The following is a 16,625-nucleotide window of genomic DNA, read 5'->3' on the forward strand; positions in this document are numbered from 1 at the left end:
CTCTATTCGCCTTTGCTAATGGACCATTGTGCCCAAACAAGACATCGTTTCAATTTTTCATACATATATACATATTTACTCACACGGTACCTCCATCGTAGAAGCGCTTTCGATTTCGGCCGCTGAAAATAAACACCAAAAAAAAACCCAGAGAAACAACAAAAAAACTCAGCCGCACCGCACACAATCATGCACATACAAAATCCGTCTTGCGGTTATTCAGTGCAATCAACTTTTTTTTTTGTCCTTCCTTTCCACCTTTGCACGTCTCAAATTCTTTTCTCTCTCTCTGCCATCTGTGCATTTAACGGCGATCGCTTTTAACTTTTAGAGGAAGGTAGAAAGAGATAGAATAGCAATAGAAAACTAAAAGTACTGAACCATTAAAATAATTTTTTTTTTTTTTGACTATAATTATTAATATTTAAACATTATCGGGGGGGTATTTTTTCTCTTTTTTTTCCTATAACATTTTTTTTCACTTGTTGAGTGGGTTTGGCTGTAGATTAGGTTTGAATAATTTGTTTAGTTCCCTCCCTTCCCTCGCGGGGTTTTAACTTCTCCGCGTCAGCACCGCTTTGGCGCTGTTTTAGGTGGCCGCCGTCTGCCTGGTTCTGTTTGCTTTTTTTTCCCTCTCGCTCGCTTGCTTAGCGGCGGCAAAAGCTCCGGCGAAACTCTGTCGCTCCAGCTGACAAATTTAAAACGGCCGAGCCTCCTCTTTGGCTTATCTAGTCGCTGCCTAGCATAAAGGTGGGCAAATGTATCAGTCTTGCCTTTTCTTATTTTTTTCCCCAGCTTCCCTTACCTAGTAGCTGCCTTGCGGCTCTCGCAGGCTAATTGATCTAGCAGATCGATGGTGGCGGTGCAAAGTTGGCGGTGTAAATTTCACTTTTTTACTGCACTTGTTCACTTGAAAAAAACTTTCTTAGCCTCTGAAACTCTTTTTAAATTGATAGAGATACAGCTCAAAAATGCCTAATGGCGTCCTGCCGACCTCTATTTAAAGCCTCTCTGTTCGAAATTTGCCTTCGAACTCGCTCTCCTTTTAACTAGCTTGTCGCTGCATTCTCTGCTCTCCTTATCCATGCAATTCGCTTCCTCCGCTACTTTCTTAAGAGAACTATGCTCGCATTTGCACTCCTGGCAGTGCCTAATTTTCGGCGGATCCCAAAAACCCGATTCTCTCAAAAAAAAACAAAAAAAAGCAGCTACACGCCTCACCGTACAATATATGTAGATTTTTTATTGCTGTCAAATTAAACAGCTTTCAATCATACATATGTATTTTTTTTGCATGTCAGTTACCAATTGCGTACATCCACCGGCAACATTCTTTGATAACCTTGATGGGTCGGCTGTTGCATTTGTTTTTAATAATTGTTTTCTCAAATTTGCATTTTTACTGGCTCATCATTTTTGCCACTTTTTCCGTAATTGCGATCCGGCGTCGGTCTTTTTAATTTACCTGATGGACCGCTAAGGATACAGCACAGTGCTTTCATTGTCCCCCCGCGACCATAACCCGTGTTGCAACCAGATCATCTCCTCATCGGAGGCTCACATAATGTGTCAGGTTGTGCGAAAAAAAGTGTCGTGTGCAGAAATTTTTAATTTATTTTAACTATGTACTCGTGCACTTTTTTTGCGTTGCCCGATACACAGCCCATACCTCAATGCAGCGCACTGTATAAGATGTTGATGATGTTGACGATGACGATGATGATGGCTCATCAAAAACAAACAGGCGACAGCGTGGAAAGGCTACAAAAGCAAACCGGCTGGGGTCGCAAGCGCGCAAAAAAATGTACAATAAAGCAAAACGTTCCTTTATTTGCCGTGCACACGCAGTCAGCCACCCAAACACGGACCATATAGTGTACTGTAGTTCGGTGTAGTATCGAGGGGCGGGGCACTGTGATTTTTGTTGTATGAAAATTGAAGTTTTTTCCTTAAATATAGTAAACATCGATGGTGCAGAGATTTATGTATTGCATGGCACTGATGAAAATTACTCATGGGTTGGCCCCGAGTTTACTGTTTGTCGGACAGAAGAGGCGGCAATTTTTCGCCCACACGCACACGAATACGCACATGTGTGTGGGTACATACATGCGGGGAGCAGCGGGAGCAGCGGGAGCAGCAAGAATAACGGGCAAAAAACATTAATTTGCATGCAAGTCAATTATCAGGAGGCAGCAAACAGACAAGCGCTAGTCGATGCGGCTGTTTCTGCTGGTTTGCAATGCAAATATCGGAGTTATTTTTCAACAAGAAAGAAAAATGCACCTATTGAGCTACGAAACCGGAATACTCTTGGCACAAAAAACGCTATTAAAATATCGGAAAATGCGAAATTGTGCAATGGTGTGCGCATTCCCAACGATCCCAAGATACTGAGAGATACTGGAAATCTGCATCTCATACCGTTGCCCACACACACTCGAATATGTTTGCATGAATGTTGGGGGACAACAGATTAAATCTTGTATAGAGTATTAAAAGCATCGATGTTTACGTGACGTTCAATTTGCCTGGCCAGCATATTTCTAAATGTTTTTATTAATTAAAAATATTGCACATTAAACACATTTCCAAATTGCGTTTTGCATTTTTGCGAATAAATACACGAACACGAGTCCGAACACGAATGCGAGCATTAAAAAAATGCAAATATAATTTACAAAGCACACACCCGTCAAGCTCGTCAAGAGATTTTGCATCCACGCTTCATTTGTATTTCGGTTTTTATTTCCACTCGTTCGGAATGCCATGAAAATTGATGCTAAATTACACAGACTCTAAATGGGAAATTCATTTGCAGTCTTTGCTTTCCACATTCTCTACTCACTAATGAATATTCTAAGCTTATCACTAATTAGGTTTAGACTATAGCTTGGGGGTTGGAGCACTTCTTTTCACTGTGATATCAAAGGCTGCGCTGGCGTTCTCCTGAAGGTTGTGGCAGTTGAGGAAATGGCCAGAAGCACCAATCTCCGGCCAACTGCGCCTGAGTGAATGGGCGGCACCGCACCACTTGACATGCCCGCCCTGTGTCTCGATGACAGTCTCAAAGTGTGACTCCTCCTGTGGTCGGTCGTCCGGGTCGTCCAGGTGCCAGAGGAAAACGGCATGCCCTGTGCTGATCGCTATGACAGCCAGGAAAAATGTGTGCACTCTGACATGCTCGTGGCCCGGACTGACATCCTCGCTCAGACTGAGGCATGCCACCGCCTGCTGGGACGGCAGCTGGACGTGCAGCCGCTCCCCGAACGTGCCGTACGAGTGCAGCACGGAAAGGCGGTGCTCGCTGCTGAGATGCCTCAGCAGCTGCCACTCGCAGGACTTTATTGATGACGCGCCCGACCCCGAAACTAGCGACGACGTTGCCTGATTTACTTCAGATGCTGGCGCCTGTTTATGGCTCCCCACTGATAAGGTGGCCGCTGCAATTTCGGCTGCCACTCCGTCTGCGGTGGCGGCCCCAGCTTTGACGGTTGACAATTTGTTCCGAGAGCCGTCAGCTGGCTGCGAAAGTTTGAGCACAGCGCTGCAGCTGCTGGAGATACATGATTTCCCAGTGGGGCAATGATAATTTTGAAATTGCAGCCGGCCTCTGCCGCCAGCTGGGTGCATCACCTGCTCCTCCTCTTCCTCCTCCTGCCCCGCTGTTTGGTGTTGCCCAGCATTTATGTTGGCAACTTCATCGGAGCGCAATCCGTCTTGATCTTTGCCTGTAATCCGACAACTTTTCTTACTCAACTTTAACTTTGGTTTAACGAGCACATTGTTGCTCTCGAGCAGTTCCAGCACCGACTTCTTCTGCTGCTCGCTGAAACGACTCTCCTGGTGCTGCACTTTTATCAGTGTGCAACGTTGCAGGTCCTTCTCGTCCTGGCCCTGACTGTGCCACCTCCTGCTGCCGTTGCTGCTGTGGTTGCTGCTGTTGTCGGCGGCGGGGACATTATTTCGAATTCGAGCATTTTCCTCATTTCCCTTTGGCATTTGCGGGTGCTGCAGCACCCCACCATCTGCACCTGCACCTGCACCGCTGTCTGTGGCATTCAGAACCACAACGGCCACTGCGTCCAGCTGCAGTTGCCTGGAGATTTGCTTGCCGCACTTCTTGCCGGTGTTCGACTTGGCCAGTGCCATTTTTGGTTGATTATGATATTCATTTGTGCACTTGTTGACGCTGCTCAGCTTTCGCTGACCCTCCGGGCCGTGGTCCAGGTCCGCAGTCACCTTGTTGGTTTTTCCTGCAATAAAAAGGGAAAAAGTTTTACAACAAAAAGAATAAACAAATAGGTCCCCAAATGTAAATGCAATAACTGTTGCCACGAATAAATATCTATAGCCCCTCACTATCATTCACTGTGCCGTCAGCTCCTGCCCCTGCCCCTGCCACTGTCCCTACTGTAGCTCCTGCCCCTAAGGGCCATCTATGGCATACGCACAATTGTTGATGGCTTGAAATTTTCAAGTTTTCCTGCAGTTGGAATTGTCCTTTTGCGCTCGTTAGGACATTCCCCGAACCCTACACAAACCCAGCCCTGCCCCTGCCCGTTGGCCAGGAGGAAACTCTCAAGAAGTTTAAGTGGCAAATGAAAATAGAAAAAAGAAAGTAAATACATTTCTCCATCTTTATATAAATATGAACGGGAACGGGAACGGGCAGAGAAAGAGGAGTGGAAAATCTCAGCAAAAACATAAAGAATGCACACTTAATGTAGAAGCAATAAAAACGTACTAAGCAGAGACTAAGCTAAACAAGAGGAAACAAGAAAAGAACTTGGAATACCATTGATTCAATAACGACTGCAAGATACCCGCTAATCGATGGCCACTAACCATCCTTTTAACCCTCTTGAATTGGGCCGAAAATAACTTTACACAAAAATAAAACATTTCCCATCTGTTGCAGCTTTAAAACTGAAATATTTGGAAAGCACATTTAATATTAATGCTGTCCTTTAGTTATAATAAACCCACAGACTCCGCTAGTACCGTGTAGCAACCAGGCAAGAACGCACAGGAAGTTGGCGAAAAAAAAATAGATGAAAGAATGAGGACCAACAAGTAAAAGCAAATGCAGACAACGGCGGAAGAATCTTTCGTGTTTGTTCTTGTTGCCGCTTGTTACCTACGCTGTAAACTTCACTTGAAGTTGAGTTGGGCGGACGGCGACGCCGACGCCGACGCGGACACGACACAGATTGAAAATGGCAACGAGGGCGTCCAAAACTTTAAGCGAGGCGGCAGCTATAAGCAGCGGCAGCAGAAACAACAGGAATATGTAACGCAATGCCAACAATATGGCAACAGCACAAAGCGTGAAAAACTTTAGCAATTTATGTTACATAATTATGCTATAAAAGGAAGAAGAAAGCAGGAGCAGAAGATGAGCCATTGCGCTCAATTTCAAGCACTCTTGACTTGGCTCCTCACCATTTGCCTTTGCTTTCATTTGCTTTCAGGACTCTCCAACTCTCGGTCTCGGGCTTTCTGTTTTAGCAGAGATTTAAGTGAAAACATTGACACTTGGCGCTACTCAAAAGTTTTGGGCACAACGTAAATGACAGCTGGATGATATATCTTTTGATATATGTAGGCTAAGGAAGGATCCATCCAACCCAAACACACACATAGAGACCCAAGACAGATGTCGCCTAATGACAACGCTAATTTGGGTATCGTTTTGCCACGATTAGTTAGATAAAAGTTATAAATACAAGTAATGTGGGTTGCACTTACCGCCATCGCATGGAAAACTCTCGGCCAGCAGGGTGAATAATTTATCCGACAGCAGGCAGCGACCCCTGGGTCCAAGGGGCACACGACACACCGGACACTTCACGGACCGGCTGCGGCAATTATTGCAGAGCACGTGTCCGTTGCAGCACTGCCATCCAGGTGGTTTGATGACCTGATTTTTCCGTTGGCCAGTTGGATGGGGGAGAAACCAAGTCAAAGGAAGTGCAGCCACAAAGTGAAAATAAATCAAAAAGAAACAGAGAGAAATCTTTATGAAAACACACACAAACATGCGTATAATTATACAATGTGAGGAGGAGGAGTTGGGGGAGGGGAGTTTATTTCATTTAATTATAACCATCATGGGTAGTGAGCACACTCAAAGGAGGCGCTCTGCAGCGCTCTCTGATTGCTCCTTGATTGTGCACACATCGAATTGGATTTGAAGAAAACGAAACCAATTCTAGTCTGCATATTGGACGTCATTTGTAATGCTCAAAACTGAAACTAAATTTGATTATTGCTCATGCATATTTGGCTGTGTTCTGTCTCTGCCTGTCCGGGCATCAATCGCAATCCCCTGCCACATGGCTCGGCTCCTTTTTGGGGCTGCTCCTGTTTTTCCTTTGCTCGCATTGACATGAAAAATGTATTATGCTGGGTATGTTGTGCGCAGAAAGCTTTCCATTTAAATGGAAAATCAAATTGAAAATATTGCAAGCGGATTTAAAATAATACAACTGTACGGGTATTTGATGCGCACAAAAATACTTTTGCGCATTTCAAGCTGGCCCCGGCCCTGGCCCTGGCCCTCTCCCAAAAAAATGAAGCAAAAAACCAACTGCAAAACAACAGAAACTACCCAAAGGAAAAAAATATAAATAAAAGAAGAAAAACGGAAAGCGGAAAATCGGATCGACTGACAGACGACTGAAGAATATGTATTGAAATTTGGATGATGCTTTTTGTCTCTGCCCTCCATAAAAGCGAAGGCACGTGTGCGTCTGTGTGCGATGGCAAAAAGTGTTGTAAATATGCAGCCAAACATAAATTTGCTTGAATAAAGAAACACTTTCTGGTCTAAAGCTGCCACACTTCCTTTTTTTGTTTTGTTTTTTACCGATTTGGCCAAATCTGCTTTCAAAGTATTACAAATGTAAAACGATTCGTTTGCAATTTAAACAAAAACAGGTACAGAAGCAGAAAGATTACATCTCCATCGAATGGACTTTCGGATGTCCACGAACTTGATTTTGCAGCTCAACGCTGTCTGCTCTTCCAATACTGTCGAACGGATATTCTTTGTGCAATAACAATATACCCCGGCAGTACTCTATTAAATAGAAACGACACCGAAAACAAATACGAAATGAGAATGGAAGCTGCAAGGATATTCAAGAATGTGTACGTGTGCGGAATAGTTTTTAATTCCGTTCGTATTTTATTGTTTGTTATTGGCTTAAATGGCCATAAGCAAACGCTTTCAATTTTAATACCCTGGCATACATAAACAACGACTCCAATTAGTGATGGAAATCAATTAAATGATCTAAGCTGAAACAATATTGGGTGGGCAAGGGGGGAGGCAGAGTGGAAGTGGAAACGGAAATTAAAATATTCGTTTTGTCTCGTCGAATGCGAAACCAAGAGAGCATATTCAATTGTTTACACTGACTGAGTGATTGTTCATTTTCTTGGAATATTTTATTAAATTTGTATTTGAATGCTAAAATTATATTTATACTTGATTTGTTCGACTTTACATTATTCCGCCTACAAGTATGCAACACTTTTAGTGTGCAATGTCATGTAGAATTGACTTGCTACGTAGATAATAACAATAGGCAGAGAGTTTTGGTGTGCCTGAATCAGGGAATTGCAAATTGTGTTCCCGGTATAAAATTCATGGAAATCCCTCAAGTTCCATCCAATAATTGCATTGACTTTATGTGCTTTTGCTTCACACAAGTGAGAGACGAAAGATAATATGATTCAAATGGCATTGCACCTTTCACGAGTAAAAACTCGTTTACTTAAGCCAAGAAAGTGCCCTTCGGGGGGGTTATTTTGGCTTAAAAGCTCGTAAGAGTTTAAGTTAATCATCTTTTGATGTTGAAAGCCAATTCCTCGAATTTTCCGGGCGGTGTTTGCTTGTGAAATTTATGAAAATTAAATGAACTGAAAATTTATGCATATTTAAATGAAACAAAAACAGTTTCATGCCCGATTTAATGTCAAACAAGGGAAACCTAATGCCAAATCCTTATCCGGCCGCCAGGAGCATGCCAAAAAGCAGGCGGCAGGAGGGCAGCATGGGCTAATGCAAGCGATTATCTTTGAAGGGAATCGAGAATGCACTGGCATTGAGCAAAATCTAGCAAAACAAAATCCCTTAATAACTTAATGGACTTGTGTGTGTTTTTGCATACATAAATACCCCCAAATACCCCCAAACACGCTCAGACACGCACATGCATGCATAAAGAATATGGCACTAGCATATAGCATACACACACACATACACACACACACACACATACGAGTGTATGCTCATAATACAAGACTCGTATAATGCCAGCTTCGTGCTTCAGTAATAATTGCCAAATCTAAAGGACTCTCCAGCAAACTAAGCCGCAGGCCAGAGTGGCAGGGAAAGTGGAAGGGAAGTCCCAGTGATAGTGTTGGAGATAGAGGCAGAAGGCAGAGAGGGGACATGGTGGGCGGGGACAGCTAGCGTATCCGGCATAAACTGATTTTGGGTTAATAAACAAATTATTCAGTGCAGTGCTGCAAGTGGAGTTCGAGCCAAAGCTGCCAGCTCCTGGACACACAGCTCTGCGGCTGCCCCACTTTGAAGGCGTTGCAGCGGTGCTGGCGTTTCTGGGATACTGCGAGCGATATGTGTCCCTTACAGTCCCTACACTGGGTCTCCTGCACATGCTTAATTTATAGCCACACACACACACACTCTGACACGAGAAGAGTGCCACACGGAGATGTGCTGCAAGCGAGAATTTCATTTGAAAATAACTTTACATTTTAAATGGCCTGCACGGCGGCAGTGGCAGCCAGTCTGGACACTCTTTATCTTGTCTAATTAATTAAATTTATGTTTTTGCTGACAAGCTGGACATAAATAAATTTAAAGCCCCTACACTCGCCACCAGCTTCAATTTAAATGCACAACGAGCTCGGGGCGCAACAGAATGAGCAGCAGGAGCAAGCGCCAGTGTTGAGGGTGGACCCGCTGGCGAATGACACGATTAGTCACACTGACTTCCTCTATATATACATAAATATGTATGTATGATGTGTGCACACATCTGCCTAATCGTCAATATTTGATTTTTAAACGACATAATCAATCACATTGCCTGCCTGATGTTGTACATACGAACGCTGATGTACATGTGTGTATCTTGCCAAACTAATCAAATCACATGCCAGGGCAAACATTTATCAAAAACCCACTTCAATATAGAACGAACAAAAAAATAAACCAAAACAAAAACAAGCTGGAAAAACTGGCTACAATCGATGGCTAAAATACCCTTGGCTTGCCCTTTTTTTACACATTTTTTTCGAGGCACTCGAGGGCTTGACATCTCAACTCCACATTTGTTGCTGCACAGCACTGAGTATTAGAGCGTTGCAAAACATCTGATTATATTCATGGTACCCTCATAGGCAAAGGGTGCTCTCATATAAAAACACTTGGCCAGAACATAACCGACGGCCATTAACTGCCAACATGACGACAGGAAGGCGGATGCAGAGGCGGAGGCGGCTCAGCTCAGCTCCGCTCGGCTCTAGTGTGGTGCGTCGTTTGAGTAATTGAGTAAACAATGCCGGCACGGCATACCTGCTTCACAGAGAGGCTGTGAGCGAAAGACAGGGAGATGGGAGAGGTGGGAGAGTGGCAACGGGTGACAGAGCCAAGAGTCAACGGGGGCAGCAATCACTGGCAGCCCAACGTTGCAAAACTTTATATACAGTCAAGTGATTAGCAACAAACTTGCGCAGCAAAATCAACGCAAAACCCGGAAGGGGATGGGGATTGGGGATTGGGGATGGTGACGGTGACGGGACTGCCACTGCAACTGGGATTGGCACTGGGATTGGGACTGGGACTGGGACTGGGACTGGGATTGAGATCAGGACTAGCTATGGCAGCAGAGCCTCTCAAAGGCAAACAAGCGGCAACTGCTGGCAACTAAGTTTTGAGAGAGTTCCGACGAGTTGAGTTTAGATAATGACGAACTAAAACTAAAGCCCCAGCTACCCTTTAGAGTCGATGCACGGGCCCAGCCAGCCAGCCAGCCAGCCAGCAGGGCGACCTCATCGATATGCAACGCACATGCAACAGCGGTTGGATTGCCCTTTTCACCACACCCACTTACCTCAAGGCACACAGGACACTCCAGTAATTGGGAAATATGTTGAAGGCATGTGGCAAACTTTTGCAGCGATTGTTGATTAATTCCATGCTGCTGCAAAGACACAAAGAGCGAGGGGAGAAAACTTTGGTTAATTTTGAGTGTTTCGCTTCAAGGTTATCAGAATTCAATCGAATGACTCCAAGGAATGCCTTTAATGATTTTAAATGCGTCCATTTGAGACGCTTTCCATGCTTTCAATTCACATTCAATTATCAAAACGAGCCCAGCACTGCACTATTGTAATTCAATGAAATGATTAAACTGCCAGCGACAGGACACAAAATGCAACCGAGAGATGCACACACATTGGGCGAGTACAGCTGCAAGTTTAATCTGTTTAACGGGCCACACACACAGACACTCGGATTGATGCAGATGCATAGCCTTCAGCCTTGATTGAAATGGACTTTCGCCCAGGTACGAGCGAGAGTGCCAGCTATTTGTGTGTCTAACATTTTGCGACTGTCCGACAGGGTTCAGCCTCTCTCTAAGTACATTTGAGTCAATTGAATTGTAATAAAGGACACATGATGTGTCAAGAACAAAATTGCATTATTTCAATGCAATTTCATTCAATACCAAAATAAACAGCTTCCGGCGGCAATGGTAGATCAACCTCCGGCCAGGGCCATGTAACAGATTTCACCTGTGACGTATTCAAGGATTCTTTAAGTGATGCAAAGGCACTGGGGAGAGGTATAGCTGGGGTCTGCCCACAAAGTAAGTAGACCAAGCTGCAGCAGCGACTAATTACTAAGACAGAGGCGGCAGTCATTAAGCCAATCAGCATTACGTAACGCTCAGTGGCACGTGAATAGCAGCGGCAACAAGCGGCATTACAAGCAGTAGTATGACAATGCCCCATTTAACCAATCGACAAATCAACTACAAGCACAAGCAGCAGCCAGCACTTGAGGCAGCGGAATGGCCCTGGCAATTATGGGCAAGTGCAACGCGGTTGGGACTCACCACAGCGTGGGATGCCTCCTCAGCATCTTCGGGGGATGTGATGGCTGCCTGCTGGCGCCACATCATCATGGTGACACACTCGGCGCCACTGTGCCAGTGCTCGGCCAGGCGACTGGCCAGCTCACTGATCCTTAGGCCGAGTATGTCCACTCCATTCAGCTCCAACAGGGTATCGCCAATGCGGACACCGCCGCGCTCCGCATTTGATTTCTCCTGCACCCCGCTGACCCATGGATACGGGTCCCAGGGGGCACGACTCAAATTCAGGCCCAGCGTGCCGTTGGCGCAGGCGTAGATGGTGCACAATTGGAGCATTCTTGTTCAAGTTTAACTGCGAATAAACGGAGAAATTGGCTCAAATTAAATTCAGAACTCTTACAGCAAAATCCTCAAGGTCGCACACGTCTGTGGCATTTCATGCAATTTATGTCTTGGCACTCGGCACACACGCACGGCCGAGAGGCCAGACCAGACCAGACATAAATATGGCCAATTTTCAACACTTGAGGCGTTTACCAGACAACTCACACACACAGTAACACATCTAATTACCAGCGCACACACACACACAGAGAGAGGCATGCCACAACGTCTCGTGCTTAGTTTTCCCTGTGAAAAATGGTGCCAAACTGTTTTATTTCTCCTGCTGAGTGGGCGTGTCATCGGTCGAGGCCTCTTCCTGCCTTTGACATTCGCATCACGTACACAGCCACACACTTGTGTGTACACATACACACATTTATTATACATGCGTGGGGGGGTGTCTGCGTGTGTGATTGGGTTTGTGTGATGGGGCAACCACTTGTATCATTTGCACCTTTCTGTGGGCAATTCTTTCACCTTTCGGCAGCTGCGTCGAAGCGCAATTAATTAGCAAAGCTGCTACCAAAGGTGGCCAAAAACTTTTGCGCCAAGAGGCTGTAATTACGCATACGCGGCGACGGCTTTGGCCTGCCGTGAAATTTTCTGCCATAAATCAAAAGTTTCGCCAATCTCACCCGCTGGCAAAGCATCAGAAAAAGGGTTTCTTGAAAAGTTGCACAAACTACAGAAAATAAATTAAAAGCCTGCGGCAGGCGCAGACCCCAACCCGCAACCGGAACTTAACGGCTGGAAAATCGTAGACTGCAAGGCGATAATAAGCTAATAAGCCTTGCCGTAAATGTTCTATGCGTTTCTCAAAAAAGAACAGCTGACATTGTCATGTGGAAGGCGATAATGAGAGCCAGAAGCAATCTACAGACAGACACCACACTATTCGTACAACTCGTACCTGGCAGCACAGCTTTGCAAACCAGATTCTTTCGTCTAGTCATTGACATTGTCGTTCCGAGTCTCCGCAGTGCGTCAGAGTCGTCAGCTTAGAAGATTCTCAACATGAAATTGATTATTCGTATACTCGAGACTCTTTCAGCGCTGCGTTCAAGCATCCACATATGTATGTATGTGGAGACTGTGGCGAAGGGGACTTGGAATCTATCTGTCGCTACGCACGCGGATACAGATACCACGAAACTTGTTGAGCGCACTTCACTTCACTTCTTACTGACATTGGCCATGAAATGGCTATGACGTCGACAGCGTGGAGTGAGCGCACACAAAAAAACAGCCAAAAGAGAAAAAGTTCAATAAATTATTAAACAATAAATCGAATAAGCTGTAGCAGCAATTAAAAGCGATTGATACTTGTCTGGCCATTATTCAATTATGCATTATGCACGGAATCATTGTTGTTGGATGTTTATGGATTTCTGCTCTTTTTTTCTCTTCACTTTCCAACTTCCCCCTGAAAGTTAAGGGCAATTAAGGAACTGATTTAATTATTTTTCAAAGCCGCACAAATTAATTAAAGTTGCGCCCCAAAAAGTCAATTTCATACAAAAGGCAAAACCACCAACAGTTCAGGGCTCCGGCTGAGTGGGCAACCGCAGCAGGTCCGCAGCGGAGTTGCATCGAGAATCGAGAATCGAGGAAGGCAGAAGCCACCACAGAAAGCCACGTTTCGGCCATTGTTTTGCCCAAGAATCAATGAAGCGCGGCAGTTAGCAAACAATTACGAAATCCAACTATACAGAAGGAGGAGCAGCAGCACACACACCACATTCCGCACTCCCCCATTGCTGGTAACGCTCCAATTCGAGCCCAACTTTATTAATTAATTGCCACATTTATACCGTAAAGTTTTCCTCTATTTATATTTCTGTATTTCTTTGTAGGAAGCGAACTGTGCTTAGGCGCGTGCGAATTGCAACTAACTGCAACCAAACTGGAAGTCAGTCGACGGATAGCCAGCCAGCCACTTGAAGGTAATGCACATTGCACACGGCAGAAACAGCTACACACAGATAAGTAGTGCGAATACGGGTACGAGTAGGAGCTGCATCTGTAGCGCAGATTTATTTTTTGCCGCTTTCGTTTTCAGTACTATATCAAGTAGTGCTCAAGGGGGAGGGGAATAGCTGACGGAGCGAGACTAAAACAAACTCACACGAAAATTGCGTCACAGTTACACGAAAGAAACCGCAAGCGAAAACGTACGACAGAAACAGAGGCAGAGGCAGAGGCAGAGCCAGCGGCAGAGACGAGACAGAGACCCAGAAACCCCAAAGCGGGCAAAACTGTTGCGCATGCGCCATTGACGTTGCTGCATCTGACTCTCCCTCTCTCTCCCTCTCTCTCCCTCTCTATCTATCTCTCAGTCGGTCTCTGTCTCTCTCTGAGTCAGCCTACAATTAGCAGGCTGAGACTTGCGTTGCCGTGTAAATTTCCAATTGAATATGATTCGTTGGGTTTTTTTGTTTTGTTTTTACTCTTTTAGAGGGTATTAAGAGAGTGAAGTGCAGAAAAGGAAGTCGCTTTGATCGTGATCTGTTGTGTCCATAAATTTATAACAATTAATTTGCAAGTGTTAAAGCCAGCTGGCTTAGAATTATAATTGGTTTAAGAAACAAGTCTTTGTGGGTTGAACACACAACTGGTTTCTTGAAGAACCATTCTCAACGTCCACGCTTTCACTACAGTTTATTCAAATCAGATGCCTAAAGGGTATCTTATGCTTCGGTGTCTCAGTCTGACTTTTCTGCCTTGTTTGTCTTCACTGTGTGTTTGTATTTCGCACAGAGTGTGAAATTCGCACAAACATTGCGCATGCGTAGAGACGCAGAGGCCCGTCTATGATTTACGAGCGCCTTTCTGAATCACTTTAGACTCGTTTCGTTTGTTGTAGAAATACTCGCAGCACTAGGAAATGAGAATCAACATAGAATAGTTTCAGCTTAGCAAACTTGTTTGATGTCTTTAATTATGCGAAATGCGATTATAATTGTGCGTTACACTTCCGCATGGAAATGGAGAGCGGACGGGGCGAGCAATTACCGCGCAGATTGTGCGGTAGCTGCCGCCTTGACCTAAGACAACGTTACCAAAGCGACCACCGACAACCGACAATGGCTCAGGGCTGTCCGTAATCGTAAGGTCGTGTGGCCCATTAGAGAGGTATAATTTTTACAGCAAAGTTTCGTATGGCTTGACCGAACAATCGTTAATACAATCATTATGTTTGATGCTTACACACACACACACCTACAACGTTTTCGGTTTGTTGATGGGCACACAAATGATTTCGGTTTGGCTTCAGCGCCTTGCTGGGAAATCAATTTTCACAACTTTTCCTTGTGAACTTTGCGGCTTTTCGCTTCGTCACCTCCCACTCAAACACACACACGCACACACTCGAAGGTGGCTGATGTCTCAATTCGATTGCTTGGTCTGGGCGCCGGCGCCACGCACTTCGCGTCTGCTTGCGGAACTTGCGGAGGCGCACGCGCACTGCTTGAGCGTTGGGAAGAAACTGAACAGCCGCCGATCCGGCGTCTGCGCAGCTGACCAGCACCAGCACACCTGAGCGCACGGCAGCGCCCTCTGCGGGCAAAGCTCCGCAGGCCGCGCAAGCTTTCGAACGGTTTTTCAAACGTGTAAGCCATAAATAAGCCCATGCCTTGAGCACTCTCCAACCATCTGCAAATGGAACTGGAGTCCAACGCATGGCTCATGGCTCATGGCGTGACTGCACTTGAATTGGGCCATTTGCCTTTAAGGCCGGCCTGCCTGCCCGCCTGCCAGCCAGCTTCTTGGCTAATTGCTGGCCCGATTAATAAAAGTCAATTGCTTGACTTTGCTGCCGTGCCATAAAGTACGTGTAGGCGTTCGCAGCTCGAACTCGTCTCTGGCTCATTGAGAAACATGAAATTTGATGTTATTGGCTTTGTAAGTATTTGGTTAATTTTGACAATGCCGACGGCTGACGGCTTTCGGCTGCCGTCCGCTTCTGTGGCCACTCAAATGCCAGCCCATTCTGAATAGCACAAATAAATTCAAATGAAATCTAATTGAACTCGCAAATTGAAAACCCCAAACGAAATCAAAAGCCAAGCCGCACAAACAAACCACCGTACCCGCGACCAGCGAGCAGCACCCAGCGCCTAGCACAGGGTCATTTAGCTGGGCGCAAAATTTAATGAAATTACCAATTTCAATGTTATTTGGGCAGCAAGCTATGCACGCTCATGTCCGGCTAAGCGCCAAACAAAAATTGCCCCATCAATTGACAGCCAAACAATGGAAAGCAACAAAAAAGCGAAAGTCAATTGGAGCAACGCCGGTGTGGTGTGGTGGGGGTTTGGTGGCAATGCCAAATCCATTTGTCAGCTGCCAATTTCCATCAGTTATCATTGTTAGGGTTAATGGACGAGCTGGCTTTTTAGGCCAGGCATTTATATAGGGCCCGTTATTTATGTTTATCCCCGCTTGACACCTCCAAACCTCCGCCAGTGTTTCTGTTTTCATTTCTCCTTCTGATTTGCGCCACTCAATGGCAATGCACTGCCGTTTGACACTGGGCTCTGGCTTTGGCACATGGCGACACGCAATTAAGCTAAAAAATAATCATATTTATTTTCAAATTGAATTACAATGTCGAAAATAAACATACATTTTGGGCGTTGTTAGCAGCACAAAAATTAAGCAAATAAACAACACTTGAAAAGAGCAGAGAATGCGGCAGTGAATATTTTAAATATGCTGTTTTAAACACTCGCGGGGAATATTATCATATTATCATTCATTAAACAATTAAAGTTAATAGAAGCTTTCATGTGTACAAACTTCTTCTATTTCATTTTTAAGAATTTTCAAGTAATTTCAAGAGATTGCCATGTACTTATTTTATTCCCCCCATCGCGAATCTCTTGCCTTAGGCATATCCGATTAAATATATGTACAAATACCTTTATCTTTGTAGCGCACACAAAAGCGGCATATGTCTTAATGCCCAAATAAAAGTTCAAATATTTACTTAGCCCCAGCAAGCGGCAAGCACACATACTCGAGCTCGTAAGACTAATTTCCATGCGCACAACCTGCTGCTGTCGGCCAGCGTCTGTGGCGGCCCTGGTCGCAGCCACAATT

General features: G+C 45.1%; 1 protein-coding gene across 3 annotated transcripts; it reads right to left on the reverse strand.

The window, feature by feature from the left end:
* Positions 1-2,520: 2,520 nt before the first annotated feature.
* On the reverse strand, positions 2,521-14,990 carry LOC117898053. 3 transcript variants are annotated; one of them, XM_034807216.1, is made up of 5 exons: positions 14,742-14,990; positions 11,160-11,490; positions 10,152-10,238; positions 5,752-5,923; positions 2,521-4,256 (listed from the first exon to the last, which is right to left on the reverse strand). In XM_034807216.1, the coding sequence occupies exons 2-5, from the start codon at positions 11,472-11,474 to the stop codon at positions 2,887-2,889; spliced, it is 1,944 nt and encodes a 647-aa protein (XP_034663107.1). In that variant the 5' UTR covers positions 11,475-11,490; positions 14,742-14,990; the 3' UTR covers positions 2,521-2,886. The 3 variants fall into 3 exon arrangements, with proteins under 3 accessions (XP_034663107.1, XP_034663105.1, XP_034663106.1); XM_034807214.1 differs by having other exon boundaries at positions 2,522-4,256; positions 10,152-10,241; XM_034807215.1 differs by lacking the exon at positions 14,742-14,990 and adding an exon at positions 13,334-13,405 and having other exon boundaries at positions 2,522-4,256; positions 10,152-10,241.
* Positions 14,991-16,625: the final 1,635 nt, after the last annotated feature.

The sequence above is a fragment of the Drosophila subobscura genome, chromosome O, assembly GCF_008121235.1.
Source record: "Drosophila subobscura isolate 14011-0131.10 chromosome O, UCBerk_Dsub_1.0, whole genome shotgun sequence".
Classification (NCBI taxonomy): Eukaryota; Metazoa; Arthropoda; class Insecta; order Diptera; family Drosophilidae; genus Drosophila; species Drosophila subobscura.

What these genes read in the sequence shown, in the direction of transcription:
- LOC117898053 (XM_034807214.1), bottom strand. Translation starts at nt 11,474, where the DNA reads ATGCTCCAATTGTGCACCATCTACGCCTGCGCCAACGGCACGCTGGGC. An exon ending in AGTGTCCTGTGTGCCTTGAG is followed by an intron (nt 5,924 to 10,151) that starts GTAAGTGGGTGT and finishes CGGAAAAATCAG; the next exon opens with GTCATCAAACCACCTGGATG. An exon ending in GAGTTTTCCATGCGATGGCG is followed by an intron (nt 4,257 to 5,751) that starts GTAAGTGCAACC and finishes TTTTTATTGCAG; the next exon opens with GAAAAACCAACAAGGTGACT.